At 22.5% G+C, this 20,575-nt stretch overlaps 1 protein-coding gene, 1 non-coding gene and 1 pseudogene across 2 annotated transcripts, besides 1 other annotated feature; 2 read left to right on the top strand and 1 right to left on the bottom strand.

Annotated features, from left to right (window-relative positions):
* Window positions 1-1,798: 1,798 nt before the first annotated feature.
* On the bottom strand, window positions 1,799-1,933 carry PF3D7_0712700. Its single transcript, XR_002966621.1, has one exon. It is a non-coding gene; the product is annotated as a Plasmodium RNA of unknown function RUF6 (non-coding RNA).
* Window positions 1,934-5,569: 3,636 nt separating this feature from the next.
* Window positions 5,570-13,152, top strand: PF3D7_0712600 (erythrocyte membrane protein 1, PfEMP1; the record flags this gene model as incomplete). The annotated part of the gene is made up of 2 exons (XM_001348998.1): window positions 5,570-10,864; window positions 11,800-13,152. The coding sequence occupies 2 exons, from the start codon at window positions 5,570-5,572 to the stop codon at window positions 13,150-13,152; spliced, it is 6,648 nt and encodes a 2,215-aa protein (XP_001349034.1).
* Window positions 13,153-15,717: 2,565 nt separating this feature from the next.
* Window positions 15,718-16,972, top strand: PF3D7_0712500 (annotated as a pseudogene).
* Window positions 15,718-16,972: a sequence feature (rifin, pseudogene).
* Window positions 16,973-20,575: the final 3,603 nt, after the last annotated feature.

The raw sequence follows: 20,575 nt of genomic DNA, 5'->3' as shown, positions 1-20,575 counted from the left end.
GATTAAAATTTATATATAATTCATGTTCTTTTAAATATTCTATAAAAATAACTGTTTTCTTTCTAAATATAAATTATATATCATTATAAATATTAAAGAAACATACATATATATATATTTGGGTAGTATTAAAATATAGACACAAAAATGTAAAACGTATGTTATTTTATAATATAGGTCAAGTAAAAATTTCTGATATATTAAATATTAAAACAAATTAATGGTGTGGTAATATTTTATATTATATTAACAAATTCCTATTTGAAGAACAAATTTATATTAATCATCATGCATATGCACATGACATTATGTTGAACATTAATTATATAAAAACATAATTATTTAATAAAATAGTTAAAGCAAAAAAAAAAAAATAAAATAAAATATTATAGACATACATAATAAGTAAGTTAACCAATAAAGTGTGTAATATAACTTTTTTAATGTAAAATTATAATTTATGATATATTATATATAAATATATTACAGAAATAATAAAAATGATATAATCAATTGTTTTACATTTTATGGTATATTTCTTTAATACTTATTGTACAATATAATAATCACAACTATAATATATTTATATATATATTGCACCATACTAATATGATTATAATTATAATAAATAATTGATTTCTATATTTAACATATAACTATATAAAATGCATTTATTATTTAGTACACATTATTTTCTTATAATCATATAACCTAAAATATGTTGACTTTAAAGAGTATAAAAGTATCGTCAAATATAGATCAGTTTAAATAATGAAAAAAACAAAAATTAATTTATAGAATATAAATATATATAATATGAATTCATATATTTTATGTTATATTATATCATAGACACATAAATAAATTATATAGAAACATAAATAATAAAAAATTAAAAAAAACATAATAATAAAAGGAAAATTTAATCTAAACATATTTGTAGAAAAAAGTATGATATATTTTTTTCTATATTAAAAAATCAAAAAAATTATTAATATCGGCTAAAACATAATTTCTATATATGTGCATACTATCAAAATATATTACCATAATAAGTATAATTTAATGTTGTATAAATTTTTATTCTTATTATTGAGTTGTTTTACCTGGTAGTCGCATATTAAATTTTATTATATTCTAACATATCTTTAATACACACTTAAAAAAGTACTTAACTACATGAATTGTTAAAATTTGTTTTTCTCTTTTTGTTTATTATATTATCATGACATAATATTATATATACGTTTGTATAATTTTATGCATATTAAATTAAATTGATATATGGAATGATACTTTTTTTAATTACCTTTTGTAAATAACAAATCATCTCAAATAAAACTTAAATACACTTATATGTATATATACATTGTATATCCATATAAAGGTTCATACCTTTTAGTATTAAAACATTATTATGTATGAAATGTTATATGGTCATAGTTTTATAAAATATATATATATATATACATCAAAATTTAATAAATTACTATTTATATTTTGCTAAAGTATTATTTAAGTCAATATATTTATATTTCAACTTTCTTAAATAAAAAAAAAAAAAAATACATATATATATAACAATTTATTTATTTAATTAAAATAATTATTCACTTTGTATATAACATATATGTTTTAATAAATACAATTATAATTTCTTATTTTTTTTCATTTATTTTTTTGAAAAATATACAAATTATAGAATATATAAAATAATATAAAGATAAATTTATATAAAATAAAAATATATTTAAAGTATAATAATATTTATATAATATATAAAAATTTTATAAAAAAATTGCGCCGCCCCCCTCCGGGTAACTTAGCAGCTCGATTTGCAACTTTTCTTATGAAATTGTCGGCACGCGGAGTCGAACCAACGTTCTCACAAGGAAAGGTTACATACCTAACGACTGGGCTACTGAGGCAGCTTAATAATAGTACTCACATCAAAGTATTATTAAAAATGGAATTTATGCACATAATATATATATATATATATATATATATATATATATATTTACCACTGTATGTACATATATAAAATATATCATAATTGAAATATAAATATTTTGAATATAAAAGTACGAATTTTATATTTAAATTTAATGAAAAGAAAAATATATGTTATATATTTATATATATATATATATATATATATTCATGTTGATGTTTAAATTTATTTGGAAAATAAAATTATATATATAAAAAAAGTTATGTATATATATTAATTTGAAATATATAATGTTATATTCTTTGCTTTTGTTTTTTTAATATATTCATATATTTTATATTATTTTATATATTTTCTTAAACACAAAATATGTTATATTATCATCTGGAAATTTATTATATTTATTATAAAAAAAAGTTTTTAAATATATTTTTTAAATATTAATGGAATGTATATTTTATATAAATAAACTATAACATATATATATATTAAATTTATAGTTTTCTCTTTTGTATTCACATATATATATATATATATAATTATTTTTTTATATTATGTTTAATGTAATAATATATATATTTAAGTATAAAATTTACTATCAAGTAAACCTTCATAATAAAAAAATAATGAATATATTAAAGATTCATACATTTATATATTTTTTCTTGCAATATAAAATATATAAATATATAAGCCATATATATATTATAACAAATGTATAGACATGAAATTGTTTGCTATACTTAAACAAATTACAAATAAACAAATATATTCAGATATATATCATAAGATTAAATAATATATTTGGTGTATTATTCGGAACCTAATAAATATTATGAAACAATTTTAATACATGATCAAAAAATATATATATATATAAATATATATTTATTTTTAATTATAATTCTTAATATATATATCTTATAAAATATGGACTCGAATTTTCTCATACAATTTTTGTAAAAAGTATAGACAAACTAGACCAAATTCATTTATTATATGATTTAAGAAGATTTCATCCTTTTTTATAATACTGTTTTCAAGGTTTCATACAAAATCTTTTCCCTTTTTTTTGTACATTACGATTGAGAAATAAATATATATATATATATAAATTATATAAATTAAGAAATGGAAATTCAAAGTCATAAAATAAATGCATAAAAGGAATATATATAATTAGAAATTATTATATATATATATATAGAATAACATATGTTACCATCTCATATATCATAATATATCATATTTATGTTGGTGCATTATGCATGGATTTTATGTAGATTGGACGAAAAATATCGATATATATAATTATTTGTGTATTTATGTATGTTAGATTGGTTTAGTATGTACTTGTATTTCTCTATTTATATATATATTTTGAGTGTAACCAAGCGTATATAGTTATAAATATTGTTCGGTATATGTTGGTATGTGAATGCATGCATATAAGTCTATCTGATTTTTGGTATATATAACTATGTTCATATAGATATGTTTTAGGGATGAGGTTCATGTATTTATGTGGATATATATATACAAAATACATAATTAATAATATACCTTTCATAAGAATAGTAAATATACAATATATATATAAATAAAATAAAAACATAATAATATCTATAGTTATTATAACATCCTTTTTTTTCAATTTTATTTATTATATTTATTTTATTTTATTTTATTATTTTTTTTTTTTTTTTAGTTATCTCTATATTACAAATATATATAGAAATATTACTATTCCGAGTATAAATAAATTTATTCTACATATATGCATGTATATGATCTGTTTATTATATATATATATATATATATTGTATATGTACTGTATTTGAATTAGGTATGCATCCTATATGTATATTATATACATTCTCTCTAGAAATATGTTCAATATATATATGTATTCTTAATATATATGTATTTTGTATTATTAAATGTTATATTATTTTTTTACATGTGTTAGTATATATTTTAATATATAATTTAAACATATTAGTAATATGTAACTATTGAAATATATATATTTATATAATTGTATTATATTTGTAAAATGTTTTTGATAATTTGATCAATATTAATGTAGAGAAAATGTACATTTTGTTCACACAATATATTTGAATATATATATGTATATACATATATAATTTTTCACTTTAATGTTTTTTTTATATTATAAAAACAAAATAGAGAAGATATATAAAATACATGGAATATATAAAATACATGAAATATATAAAATAAATAATAAAAAAAGCGTAATTGTTTTTTTTTATTAATACAATAGTCCATTTTCTATGTTATTTTATTTTATTTTATTTTTTTTTTTTTTTTTTTTTGATGTTGTACTTATATACTATATAATACATTATATATTGTAATATATTATAAACTATATTATATAACAACAAAAATTAATATTTATAATATACTACTTTCGATATGATAAAATACCTAAAAAATATATATCTATCGTATATATGTATTTATTTTCATAGATATATGATAGATAATATAGATAGAAAGGTAATATTTACTTTTGCTTATCTATCATATAGGGGAAAAAAAATATATAAATAATTTAATAAGAAATAGATAAATGATTATAAATTAGTATAAAAATAATATATATATATATATGTTGTGCGATTATAATTCTTATATATATATATATATTTTTTCTATTTTATATAATATATATAGAATTATATAAATAAAAATCTACATTAAATATAACATGTTCTCTTTCATAGTTTTTGACAAAATGTTTTAATTTATTATGCTATATTTAATTTTTTTTAAAAAATATATATAATAATTATATCAATGTAAAATATTATTAAAAATATATATATGTATATATATATATGTCCGTATATATGTTGGTATATTTCTATTAATATAACTAAATTATATTGTACAAAATAATTATATATTATAGTAACTGAATTAAATAATATATATATATAGGTGAAAAATATGATTATGAAATATTATAATATTATCATGTATTATTAAAATTATAATAATATAGTTAATCGTAAAGATGTATAATATTCATATTCACACATTATAATATATTTATAATATATATAAATTAAAAAATATATATATTCTTCAAATACCTACATAAATATATATGTATAACATGCATGTATTATTTTGTATAACACATCGATTACATTTTAGCGTTTTTTTTCCCCACTACATATAATACGACTGAGAAACAAAATAACATCACAACAAACATAGTGACTACCATTACATGATATTACCACATAATTCATACCATTATATAATATTACTACATGGTAGTGATAACCATTATATCATATACACCACTATATAGTAATAGTAGCGGAGATATTATGTGCACAAATATATTATAATAGTGGTAGCCACAACCACGACATCATGGTAATATAGATTTTCGTTTATATTTTCTTTATCATTTGTTGTCCATACACTATTAATATGTATTTATGTTATAATGGTAGACTATGTTAACAATGTATGAATGACCATCATAAATTAATAACAGACGCATCAAAACAATGTATATGTATTTGTATGTGTGCATTTACAACATAATGTAGTCCGGAGAATACAAAAATGGCGCCAGGAGGTCGTCAGGGTGATGGTGGGGAAGATATTGACCACCAAAGTGCCAAACATTTATTGGATAGCATAGGGAAAATAGTGCACGACCAAATGAAAAAGGAAGCTGAACAACGTAGTAAGGGTGAATTGGAAGGAAAGTTGTCATTTGCAACTGTTAGTGGAGAAACAGGTGCCACCGATAAACCATGCAATTTTGATTATGATAAACTTATTGGTGCTAATGATGGTAAAAGGCATCCGTGCAAAAAAGATGGAAAAGGAGAAGAAGTACCACGTTTTTCGGATAAACAAGGAGCAGAATGTGCTAATAATAGAATACAAGGTAATAATAAAAATAGTCATTATAAGGATTTTGGCGCCTGCGCGCCCTTTCGACGATTAAATTTATGCAACAAAAATTTTCCAAATATGAATAGTAATGATAGTTCGAAAGCTAAGCATGATTTATTGGTGGATGTGTGTCTTGCAGCAAAATATGAAGGGGATTCTTTAAAACATTATAGTGAAAAACTTAACCTAACTTATACTGATTCTCCTTCCCAATTATGTACTGAGTTGGCACGAAGTTTTGCAGATATAGGTGACATTATACGAGGAAAAGATCTGTATCTTGGATATAATAGAAAAGAGAAAGCACAAAAAGAAAAATTAGAACAAAATTTAAAAAAATTTTTCCAGAATATAGATGAGAAATTGCCTCTAAAAGCAAAAAATTACTACACAAAAGAAAAAGATCCAAATTTTTTAAAATTACGAGAAGATTGGTGGACGGCGAATAGAGAAACGGTATGGGAAGCATTAACATGTGATGCGCACGGTACATATTTTCATGCAACGTGCAGTGATCTTAATGGAGATTGTTCTCAAGCTCATGAAAAATGCAGGTGTCCCAAGACAAGTGGCGGAAAGGCCATCAAGGCAGGTGGCGACGTAACTATTGTCCCTACGTATTTTGACTATGTGCCGCAGTATCTTCGGTGGTTCGAGGAATGGGCAGAAGACTTTTGTAGAAAAAAGAAAAAATATGTTGATATAGTTAAAACATATTGTCGTGAACAAGATAAAAGTGGTAACCAACGATATTGTAGTCGTAATGGCTACGATTGCACAAAAACTGTTAGAGCACGAGGTAAGTACCGTATGGGTAATCAATGTACTAAATGTTTGTTTGCATGTAATCCTTACGTTGAGTGGATAGAAAACCAACGAAAACAATTTGACAAACAAGTAAAAAAATACAAAACAGAAATATCAGATGGTGGTGGTAGGCAAAAACGGGATGCAGGTGGTACAACTAAGTATGAAGGATATGAAAAAAAATTTTATGACGAACTTAAAGGTAACTATAGTGATGTTAATGCTTTTTTGGGATTATTAAATAATGAAAAAGCATGCACAGCTGTTAAAGACAATGACGGAGGAACAATTCATTTTGAAACGGTTGGTACTACCACTACCATTGGCGAAAACGGTGGTACTAGTGACACTAGTGGTACTAATAATGAAAATGAAGGAACATTTTATCGTTCAAAATATTGCCAACCCTGTCCTCATTGTGGGGTCAAACGTGAAGGTAATGAATGGAAAGAGAAAAAGAAAAATACTGATCAATGCACGAGTGGAAAACGTTATAAGCCTAAAAATAACGCAGAAGCTACTAATATTAGAATCCTTAAAAGTGGTGATGGACAAACAGAAATTGAAAACAAATTAAACGAATTTTGCGATCAAATAAATCTTGATACATTAAATAGTGGTGTTAATAGTGCTGGTGGTGGTGGTGGTGGTCGTAGTGGTAGTCAGGAATTGTATCAAGAATGGAAATGTTATAAAGGTGATGATGTAGTGAAAGTTGAAAATAAAGATGAAGAAGAAGATGAAGAGGAAAATGTACAGAAGGTAAAAGATGCAGGCGGATTATGTATATTAAAAAACGAAAGAAGTGAAACCAATTCTCAAAACCATCCTTACGATATCCAAAAGACATACAATGATTTTTTTAATTTTTGGGTGGCACATGTGTTGAAAGATTCCATACATTGGAGAACAAAGAAAATTAAAGGATGTTTAAGTAATGGTGCGAAAATAAGATGTAATAAAAAAAATAAATGTAATAATGATTGCGGTTGTTTTGAAAGATGGGTTAAACAAAAGAAAGACGAATGGAAGCCAATAAAACAACATTTTTACACGCAAGAAGATATTGTCAAAAAAGGACCTTTTATGACACTTACTCACGATTATGTTCTTGAAGGTGTTTTGGAATTAGAATTTTTGAAAGGCGATTCCGAAGAAGATTTCGAAGCAGATTCCTCAGAAGATTCCCAAAGTCGTGATGAGGATGCACAAGAAACAAAACGCATTAAGGACATGTTCGAAAAAAAAAAAAAAAAAAATAAAGATGAGGTTGCTTCCAATGAGGAAACAATAATTGATTTCATGCTCGATGAGGAATTAAACGATGCCAAACAATGCATAGAAAAACACACATGTCCACCACAAGAAGGCCTCGCCCGCTCCGAATCCGACACCCAACGTGACACCCACTCCGACGACGTCGAGGCGGAGGAAGAAGACGAAGAAGAGGAAGAAGACGACGTCGGCGCGGAGGGGGAGTCGGAGACGGTGAAGGACACGGAGGCACCAGTGGAAACAAAAAAAGATGTCGACGTTTGCAAAATCGTGGAACAAGCACTTAATAACATGGAAAATCTGAATGCCGCCTGTACCCTCAAATATGGCCCAAAGGCACCCACAAGTTGGAAATGTATACCAAGTGGTAGTGATAGTAGTAGTAGTGGCGCCATATGTGTGCCACCCAGGAGACGACGATTATATGTGGGGAAATTGGAACAGTGGGCAAACAAACACAACACGGATGCGTCAGAAGCACGTGGTAGTGAAGCACCATCACCAAGTGGTACTGACACACACACACAACCAGACCCACAAAAGGCACTACTCAAAGCATTTGTTGAGTCCGCTGCTGTGGAAACTTTTTTTTTATGGCATAGATATAAAGAAGAGAAGAAGAAACCACAAGAAGGTGGGTTACCACTACTCGGCACAGGTGATAGCGTCGACGGTGAAGAGGAGGAACAGCCCCCCCAAAACGAACTAAATGGTGGCAAAATACCTAATGACTTTTTGCGTCAGATGTTTTATACATTAGCAGACTACAAAGATATATTAGATGGGAAGAATATAGTGGCAGACATTTTAAATGGTTCTAGTGGTAGTGATAAAGATATGGTGGAAAGAGAAAAGACAATAAAAGAAAAGATAAAGATCTTTTTCGAACAAAATGGCAACAAAGAAGCTGCTCCTCGTGGTAGCACCCAAACCCAACCTAGTGAAAAACTTAAATCCTGGTGGAGTCAAAACGGTGAATATATATGGAAAGGTATGGTATGTGCTCTAACCTATGAAGAAAATGGGGCAAGAGGCACAGATGGCAAAACGACATTAAAGAGGAATGATGATGTGTACGAGAAATTTTTCGGGAAACCTAGCGACTCCTCCATCCTCCCTGTCACAGGCTCAACCCCAACCGGCACAGCCGCAACCCCAAACGGCACAACCGGCACATACACAACCCAATACCAATATGATAGTGTCACAATTGGTGCTAGTGGTACCGGCGCCAAAAGCGACGACACCATCAACAACCCCACGTTAAAAGATTTCGTGTTGCGACCCCCCTACTTCCGATACCTTGAAGAATGGGGTGAAACATTTTGTCGACAAAGGACACGTATGTTGGAGAAGATTAAAGACGATTGTAAGGTAGGACAAGGTAATGGTAAAAATGGTGACAAGGTTTGTAGTGGTTATGGAGAAGAGTGCAAAATAGAAGATATATCAAAAGAAGGACTTTTTGCAGATTTAAAATGTCCGAGTTGTGCAATTTCTTGTAGTTCTTATAGAAAATGGATAAAAGGAAAAAAAACACAATATGAGAAACAGAAAGATAGATACAAAACGGAAATTGACCAAGCTAAAAGTGATAATGAATTTTGTGCAACACTAAAAAGTCTCTCTGACGCTGCACAATTTTTAGAAAGGTTAGGACCATGTAAAAAGGATAATGCGAGTGGAGAGGGTAAAAAATTTTTTGAGAATGAAGGTGAAGCATTTACACCTGCAACAAATTGTAAACCTTGTCCTGAATTTAAAATAAATTGTAAAAATGGTAAATGCAAGAGTGGTGATGGTGATACAAAAGAGAAGTGCAATGAAAAAACGACTATTGATGTAAATGATATTGAAAATAAGACAGATGTTAATAATATTGTTATGCTTGTGAGTGATGACAATAAAAATAAATCTGAAACTGTTTTAGAGGCTTGTATAGAAGCAGGTATATTTAAAGGTATTAGAAAAGAAGAATGGAAATGTCGTAATGAATGTGGTTTAGATGTATGTGGTCTTAAAAAAGGAGATAATAATGGTAAATTAGATGATAAACAAATTATATTAATTAGAGCATTGATTAAAAGATGGTTAGAATATTTTTTAGAAGATTATAATAAAATTAGAAAAAAATTAAAATCATGTACAGAAAAGGGTGAAGGATCACCATGTATAAAAGATTGTAAAAAAAAATGCGATTGTGTTAAAGCATGGATAAATCTGAAAACGAAAGAATGGGAAGAAATAAAAAAACCTTACCTTGAACAATATAAAAATGGCTATGGAGAAAATTACAATGTGAAAACTATTTTGGAGAAATTTCAAGATCAACCTGAATTTAAAAAAGCTATAGGACCTTGTCCAAATTTAGGTCAGTTCGAGGATTCAATTCATTGTAATGGAGCTGCGAGGTCAGAAAATGGCAAAAAAAGAGATATCGTAGAATGTTTGCTTCAAAAGCTTGAAAAAAAAGCAGAAAAGTGTCAAAACCAAAACGAAACTGCGTGTGATACCCCTTCAACTTGTGATAAAAACCTCACCCCCGACGTTGAAGACGACGATGAGGAACCCTATGAGGACTTACTCCTTCAAGAAACAGAAGAAAAACCAGAGGAGGCAAAGAAGAAGATGATGCCAAAAATTTGTGAAGGTGTGATACCAAAAGAGGAAGTGAAAGACAAAGACGGTTGTAAACCAGCAGCAGCACCTAGTGCGGAAACCGACAAAGAAAAACCCGTACCCAAACCCCCATCACAACCAACAAACCCCCCAAATCCATTCGAACACCCCGCTGTTATACCCGCCCTCATGTCTTCTACCATCATGTGGAGCGTTGGCATCGGTTTTGCTGCGTTCACTTATTTTTATCTAAAGGTATTATATATATATGTATATATGTGGATATATATGCGTTTTGTGTATATGTATGTGTGGGTGTGTTTGGATATATATATATGTATATGTGTTTCTGTATATGTATGTATGTGTGAGTATTTGGATGTATATATATATGTGGATATGTGTATGTATGTTTGAGCGTTTGGGTATATATATATGTATATGTGTTTTCTGTATATATATCTGTTAGTATGTTTGGATATATATGTGTGTATATGTATGTGTTTTATATATATTTTATATATATGTATTTATATTGATAAAGAAAAAAATGAAAAAAATGAAAAAAAGAAAAAAGAAATATAAAAACAAATTTATTAAAATAAAAAAAAAAAAAAAAAAAGGAGAAAAATATTTTAAAAATAATAAAAATTATAATAAAAATATAAATTTTGATAGAATAAAAAATGAAAAATATTATCAAAAAAAAATTAAAAAAAAATTTTATATAAAAAAACAATGATTATAAAAGAAATTTATTAGAAATAAAATAAAAACAAAAAAAAAAAAAAACATGTTAAAAAAAAAATTATATATATATATATCATAAAATAAAAAAAAAAGGAAAAAAATATTAAAATAAAAATATATATCATAAAATAAAAAAAAAATTAAAAAATTTATTTAAATACAAAAAAAATAAAAAAATTTAATTAAATAAAAAAAAATAATAAATAAAAAAATTTAATTAAATAAAAAAAATAAAATTAAATTAAATACATGCACATATACATATACGCATACATATACATATACACATACATATATATATATATATATATATATATACCCATAACTACATACACATTTACACATACATATATATATTATATATATATATACCCACAACTACCTACATACATACATACATAAATATATACATACACATATATGTTCATTTTTTTTTTTAGAAAAAAACCAAAGCATCTGTTGGAAATTTATTCCAAATACTACAAATACCCAAAGGTGATTATGATATACCTACATTGAAATCAAGCAATCGTTATATCCCCTATGCAAGTGATCGATATAAAGGAAAAACATATATTTATATGGAAGGAGATAGTAGTGGTGATGAAAAATATGCATTTATGTCTGATACTACTGATGTAACGTCCTCAGAAAGTGAGTATGAAGAATTGGATATTAATGATATGTATGTACCAGGTAGTCCTAAATATAAAACATTAATTGAAGTGGTACTAGAGCCATCAAAAAGAGATACAATGAGCACACAAAGTGATATACCATTAAATGATAAACTTGATAGTAATAAACTTACAGATGAAGAATGGAATAAACTGAAACAGGATTTTATCTCAATTTTACAAAATCCACAAAATGATTTACCCCAAAATAATATAAGTGGGAATATTCAAATGGATACCCATCCTTCTGTTAGTATTTTACACGATGATATGGAAGAAAAACCTTTTATTACATCTATTCATGATAGAGATTTACATAATGGTGAAGAGGTTACCTATAATATTAATTTGGATGATCATAAAAATATGAATTTTTCAACTAATCATGATAATATACCACCAAAAAACAATCAAAATGATTTATATACTGGTATAGATTTAATTAATGATTCGATAAGTGGTAACCATAATGTTGATATTTATGATGAATTGTTGAAAAGAAAAGAAAATGAATTATTTGGAACAAATCATACAAAACATACAACAACAAATAGTATTACCAAAAAAACACATAATGACCCTATAGTGAATCAAATAAATTTGTTTCATAAATGGTTAGATAGACATAAAAATATGTGCGAACAGTGGGATAAACATAAAAAGGAGGAATTGTTAGATAAATTAAAAAAAGAATGGGAACAAGATTATAACAATAATAGTGATGACATTCACACTAGTGATAATAACATAGTTAGTACTGTTAACCATGTGTTCAATACTGATGTTTCGATACAAATAGATATGGATGATCCTAATCCTGTAAACCCATTTACAAATATGTATACAAATTCTGATAATTCCACTATGGATAATATCTTGAATGGTATGGAAAAACATCGTGAACCCTACTTCTATGATATTTATGAGGATGATATTACTTATTTCGATATAGATGATGAAAAAACACCTATGGGTGATATATATGTTGATCATAATAATGTGAATAGTAATAATATGGATGTACCTAATAAAGTACACATTGAAATGAATATTGTTAATAATAAAAAGGAGATTTTCGAAGAGGAATATCCTATATCAGATATATGGAATATCTAAAATTAATATACTTTTTTTTATGTGTGTCATATATATTTTGTATTATTTGTATATGTTTTTATTTTATTTATTTATTTTTTCTTTTTGGTATATTTGTAAAAAATATGTTTTTGTTTATAATCATATTATTATATTTTTAATAATTTGCAACATGATTTTTTTTTTTCTTTCTTATTGTGTAATTTTTTTCATAATATTTATATATATATATGTATTTTATTTTTTAGTATAATAATTGTATCTATATTTGATTAATAATTATGTATATTATGGTTATTTTGTTTCTTTTTCTGTACATTTTTTCGTAATACATATATATATATATATATAATTCTCTTTTTCTAATATATATATGCCTCTATTTTTGATTTTTTGATTTTTTTTCAGTATTAATTTATTTATTTATTTGTGATATTTTATAATATATTATTTAAATGTGTATTTATATATGTGTTTTATTTTGTTATTAATTTTAATAATCCGAGCGAAAAAAAAAATATATAATCCCATATAAAATTTATTTATAATACAATATTATATAGTTTCCTATTAAAATAAATTAATATAATATACAAAAATGTTTCTTGTTATTTTTATAAATATAAATAATTTCTTATTTTTATTTAATTTTATTCCTTTTTAATTTCTTAATTCTTTTATGCAAACAAAAAATATAAAACAATTCTACATATCAACAAAAAAAAAAAATTATTTAATATAATATAATAAACAATATGAAGACATATGTTCACTTATTATTATAAATGATTTATCACGATTAAAACATATTGAAATTATATTAATATACTATAACATAGAAAGAGTTAAGAATACATTTTTTTTAATTCGATATGTAATTCAACATATACATATATATATATATATATATATATATATATATATGCATGTATGTTTTTAATTCAATTAAATAAAATAATAAAAAAATTATAAATATATAAATAAATAAAATTACTTATTATTCATATTTTTTTCTTTTATCACATGTGAAATATTAAAACAAAATTTCGATTTTATCGGTATATTTATGTCGTTTATATATTTATATAGGTCTTTATAACTAATGATTAATAGCAGGTAGTACTATAATAATATAAATACGCGTATTAATAAATTCGTTTATATATTTGAAATATATTTGCATGGTTCATTTTCAAATACAATTAATTAGATTTCTTAAATATTTCCTCATTTATTCATTTTTATAACATATATATACACATTATAATTTATTAATAAAAATTTTTTATTATAATATATAATAACAATTTTCATACATTACATTTTTCACACAACATTTAAGTTGTCATAATGTAAGACATTAAATAATATATTACTTATATATATATATATATATATATATATATAATAATTAATTATATATCAAATAAAAATGTATTATTGCATGCATTATCATAGTACATATAATGTTGTATAAGGCTTAAAATATATATAATAATATAATTAAAAATATATATATAGTAATTAATTATTTTGTTACGGTATGTAATAATACAGTTAATATATGATAAATTTCTATAGCTATTATTTAAAATATATATATATATTAGTATATGTTATGAAAATCTCATAATATGTAAATTATTAATAAAATATATTTGTATAACATATAACACTAAAGAAAACTATACCATCTGGTATCTAATAGTACATATATATAATATCTTTTCTATTTAATTGTTCTTTTTCTTTTTTTAAATAATAATAAATATGAATATATTTTTTTCATAATTATATAATTTAGTATTTTAATAATAAATAAATCCTTTAAAAAATTTCCAAACATTTTTGTATAAAATAATAATAATATTAATATTAGTAACCACCTAGATAAATTAGAGAGAAACGTAGAACATACAAAAAAAAATTAGAACAAAAAGAATATTACAAAAAATAATAAAATTAAATTATTTCTTTACTATTAATTTAAAGTTTTTTTTCATATCATATATTATGATACACAATGTTTGTTGTTAAATGTTTTATATACATGCAATGATATGTTTCTGTTGGAATATGTATTATATACTTATATGTTCTAATAAATGTATTGTACACCTTTAGCAACTATTACTACACACATTTTTATATAATTTATAACAGGAAAATATGTTATATTATTACAATATCTTAATGTGTTTTTGCAAAAATATAAAAAACAAGAAAATTACAATTGTAATTAATCGTATGACATAAAATTATATTATATTAGAAATTAAAATTCAAAATTATAAAAAATATGGAAATGTTTTGTTATATTATTTTTTTAAAAATTTAATTATTTTATTTTATTATTTATTTTTTTTTTTTTTTGTGTTCTAAATAAAAAGGCAAATATGATTCAAGTAAAAAATATATATATTTACATAATGGCAAAATAATTGTTTATTATATTATATGACTATAATAATATTTTAGATTAAACATATGTAATTCATTTAACAGAATAAAATAAAATATTATATATATATATTAATTATTAAGTTATAGATTTAATAAAAATATATTATACATATGAGATTAAAAATGAAAGTTCACTACACTAATATATTATTATTATATGCTGTAAATTTAAGTATACTGTTAATAACATGTCGTGTATGTACGAAATAATCACAATAATAATAATATATATGTAACATTTTATAATTCATGTAAATAAAAAATATATACATATATACAAAAACATATATGATATTCACATTCTTTTTTATAGATAAATATCCAAAAGAATCATTACATCAATGTATTTCATATATCCAACACGACAAAAATACCAACTACTAGGTTATTATGCGAATGTGACTTATATACGTCCATTTATGATAATGACCCGGAAATGATATTAGTGATGGAAAATTTCAATAAACAGACAGAAGAAAGGTTTCATGAATACAATGAACGCATGCAAGAAAAACGAAAAATATGTAAAGAACAATGCGAAAAGGATATACAAAAAATTATTTTAAAAGATAAAATCGAAAAGGAATTAACAGAAAAGTTAGAGGCATTGGAAACGAATATAAAGACTGAGGATATACCTACTTGTGTATGCGAAAAATCAGTAGCAGATAAAGTGGAAAAAACGTGTTTGAAATGTGGAGGTATATTGGGTGTTGGTGTGACTCCATCTTTAGGTTTATTAGGAGAAATAGGTGGACTTGTTATAAATAATTGGACAAATACTCCTTTTTATAAAGCTTTTCTTACTTTTGCTCAAAAGGAAGGTATAGCTGCCGGTAAAATTGCTAGTGATACTGCTCGTATTGATACAGTTATTTAAGGAATAATATCAAATTTTGATGTGCACACTATAAATGGTTCTACGTTGGGGAAAGTTATTACCGTAGAAGCTCTTAAGGATGACACTACTCTTACTACGGCACTATATAATGAATATGTAAGCATGTGTGTAAATACGAACCCTGTCGAAGACAAATTAATTTGTGCTTTTGGGATGAGAGACGGTCTAGTTGCAGGGCAATATGCTTCATCGCGAGACGTTATAGGATCAAGTGTAAAAGGAATTATTAGAAAAGCTGCAAACGCTGCTTCACAAGCTGCTGAGACAGCTGCTAACGAAACTACTTCCGGAATGATCGAAGCCGAGTTAAGTAAAATAACATCTGCAGGTGCTAATTTACACAGTGCAATTACTTACTCAGTAACTGCGATATTGGTTATAGTTTTGGTTATGGTAATTATTTATTTAATATTACGTTATCGTAGAAAAAAAAAAATGAAGAAAAAATTGCAATATATAAAATTATTAAAGGAATAGATATACGATGTCGAGCTATTAGCGGTAATTTAAAGTATTGTGAATTTTTCATTTAATATGCTATGATCATTTGATAATTAATTTTTTTTTATAATATTATATTTTTTTATACCTTGGATTCTTACATTGTTTTATTATTATATGATTATTTAATTATTATACTTATATATATATATATTTTTACATTAAGATATTATATATGTATCTATCTATCTATATATATATATATATATATATATTATAATAATTATTATTATTAGATGCATATTAGTGATGATTATAATAATAACATATTGAAGAGAATAGAACATAATAATATATTAAATTAATAGAACTTCATTTTTATTGTTATATGTATATAAAAATAAGAAATTTGAAAAAGTAATTTACACATGATAATGTATTTTATTTTATTTGTGTTGTTTTATATTTATTTATAAAAATTGTTTAATATAAGTTGTTATTATAATTTTTTAATATGGCACCATTAGCTTTCCATTATACAAATATATATTTCCTCATTAGAATCTGAATATTTATTGTATTATAAAAAAAGTATAATATAATAAAATATCTAAGATTTTTTCTAATTTGTTTAATTTATAATAAATTTTAATTTTATACGATAGAATAAATTATAATCAACATATATATATGTATTCATCTTAAGAACCTATTACAATATAGTAACAACTGGTTCCTTTTTATTATAAATAACATAAGAATGTGTAAAAGGATAGTTGTTAAAGGCTTTTTTAATATTGATTATAAATGTTTGTAAGATATATATAATAGATATCTTAACATACAACTTTGCATAATTGTAATTAAAAAAATATATATAATAAGAAATATTATAAATAATATTATAAAAAATTAAGCATAAATGTCACAATAAATTTTTTTTTATTAATTTAATTTTATTTTATTGTTCTAAAATATATTGATTATGAGAATATTATTTGTGTCTAATATAATTAAGATATTTCTAATATTAATTTATATATATATATTTAAAAGTATTTTAAGAATAATTTTTTACTTATTTATTATAATATGAAATATGCATGGAGTATATATAAATATTGATGACAAAAAAAAAACTTTTAAAATGGAAAATATGCATATAATAAAATACTATATAGTATAATTGGTGAAATAGTTGTAACTTATACAAACATGTTGCATTCATAATTTAGAGATTATGTAATATTGTTTATGTATCGTAATATATATTAATATAATTGTTTTTTTAGTATGTATGGTATTCTAATAATATATTCATATGTAGTCATAGTGTCAATGAATATAAAATATGGTATATTTATATTATTGTATATATTAAATAAGTAACACAGAACATTATATATAGTAATAAATAGAAGAAATAATATATTTTTATGTTATATATTATTAGTTATTATAAAGGGGAAAATTCATAATATTTATGAAAATTTTTGTATATGATATAGTTATAAGTTAAAAAAAAAAAAAAACAAGAACAAAAATGGAAAGCATAAAAAATGTTACTGTAATAGGATAAAATATATTATATAAAATGTTTATTTTATCTTAAAAAGGTTCCTATTATAACATTAAAAAAAATTTGTCCCATTTTATAAATAATTAACTACATTTACATAATGAAATTTCGATTTTGTGTTTTTTTGATGAATATTATGGACTAATTATTTATATGTGAATGCGTTCTATATAATAATAATAATTTTATTTAAAAAAATGAAAAATAAGAAATAAATATCCTGATTTTGTAGTTCCCAATAGCTTAATATAATTATGGACTCATATATATATTATATATATCTTTACAACAAGTAATAAGTAAATATTATTTTAATCTTAATAAGGAAAATAAAAATAATAAAATAAGAATACTGAATAATAAGTCATATTATACATTTTTTAAAAATGTAACATAATTACAAATACGTAACATGTATTATAGAAATAATAAGAATTTAATATTAAGGATAAATATAAATATTTAAAATTATATTTTTTTATGTCAATTTATGTTATATTATATTATATTAACATGATTAGTTTTTTGAAAAATATTTAAATATCATATAATAATAATAAATTAGTTAAAATAATAGTATTTCATACAAAATACTAACTTGTAAGTATATCATATAATATTATATATATATATATTTATGTGTTTTTGATTGGGTGTATATAAGGCTATAAGTATATATGGGTTGTTCATTATATATTTATATGTGAATAGATACATATAAGTTAATATATTTATTTGTGTATATGTCTGTGTTAAGATAGATATGCATTACAGTTAAGGGTTATAGTTTTTTTTTTTTTTTTTTGTACATATATATAAAAAATAGATAACTAACAATATGCATATTACAAGAATAATATTTGTATAAAATATATATATATATATATATATATATAAAGACATTAAAACTATACTAATAGGTAATTAGTTTTATTATATCATCCTTTTATTATTATAATTTTTTTTGTTTTACTTCTTGTCGTTCTTTTTTGTTATTATAATATAACAAATATAAAACAATATCAGTATTTGGAATATAAATAAATTTATTCTACATATATGCATATATATATATATATATATATATACATATATGTATGATTTTATACTATTTTTATACATGCATTTTTATATATTTTAGTATATACTTTAAAGATATTATTAATATTTATATAGTAGCATATATGTATTTATATTATAACAAATATTTTCATTTATATAAATATATAGAACATGAACATTTTATTAATAACTCATATTTGAATATATATATTTATAATGTGTATTTTTACTTATTTTTTTATATTATACAATAAAATTTTGAAATTCATAAAATGCATGAAATACATAAAAAAATACAACAAAACAAATGATAAAAACATTTTTATTAATATAATATAATATAATATAATAATATTTTTTTCCTGTTATTTATTTATCATTTTTTTTTTGATGCTATATATATTATTATATAATAAATTATAATATATAACAACAAAAATTAATAATAATAATATACTACTTTTAATATAATACAACAATACAAAGAATATGTATCTATATCAATTATATATATATAAATATATAAATATGATAGATAATATAGATAGAGAGAAACGAAGAACATATTTGTCTCTTTTGTTATCTCTAATATATATATATATATAATAAATTAAAATAAAGTCAAAAAAAATATACATATATTAATGTTAATAATTAAATATATAAACACGTTGCATATATACTTTTTTATATGTTTGTATTTTCGTATTTTTTTTTTCTCATTTATAATTTTACTTAATAAATAAAACATAAAAAAAATAATATATATATAATTAAATAGATAAATAAAGGAATACATAAAATATAATATTTCTGATTATATTTTTTTTTTGTTAGAATATTTAAATTTATTATAAATTTATTAATATATATATATATTTTTTTTAAAAATATATAAAACTAATAATTATTATTATATACATATTAAATATTATTTTTTTAACATATACATATATTGTAATATTATAATAGTACAACTATTAATATATATATATATA

The sequence above is a fragment of the Plasmodium falciparum genome, assembly GCF_000002765.6.
Source record: "Plasmodium falciparum 3D7 genome assembly, chromosome: 7".
NCBI lineage: Eukaryota > Apicomplexa > Aconoidasida > Haemosporida > Plasmodiidae > Plasmodium > Plasmodium falciparum.
The sequence above is the reverse complement of the archived record's forward strand: the minus strand, read 5'-3'. Positions and strand labels throughout refer to the sequence as shown.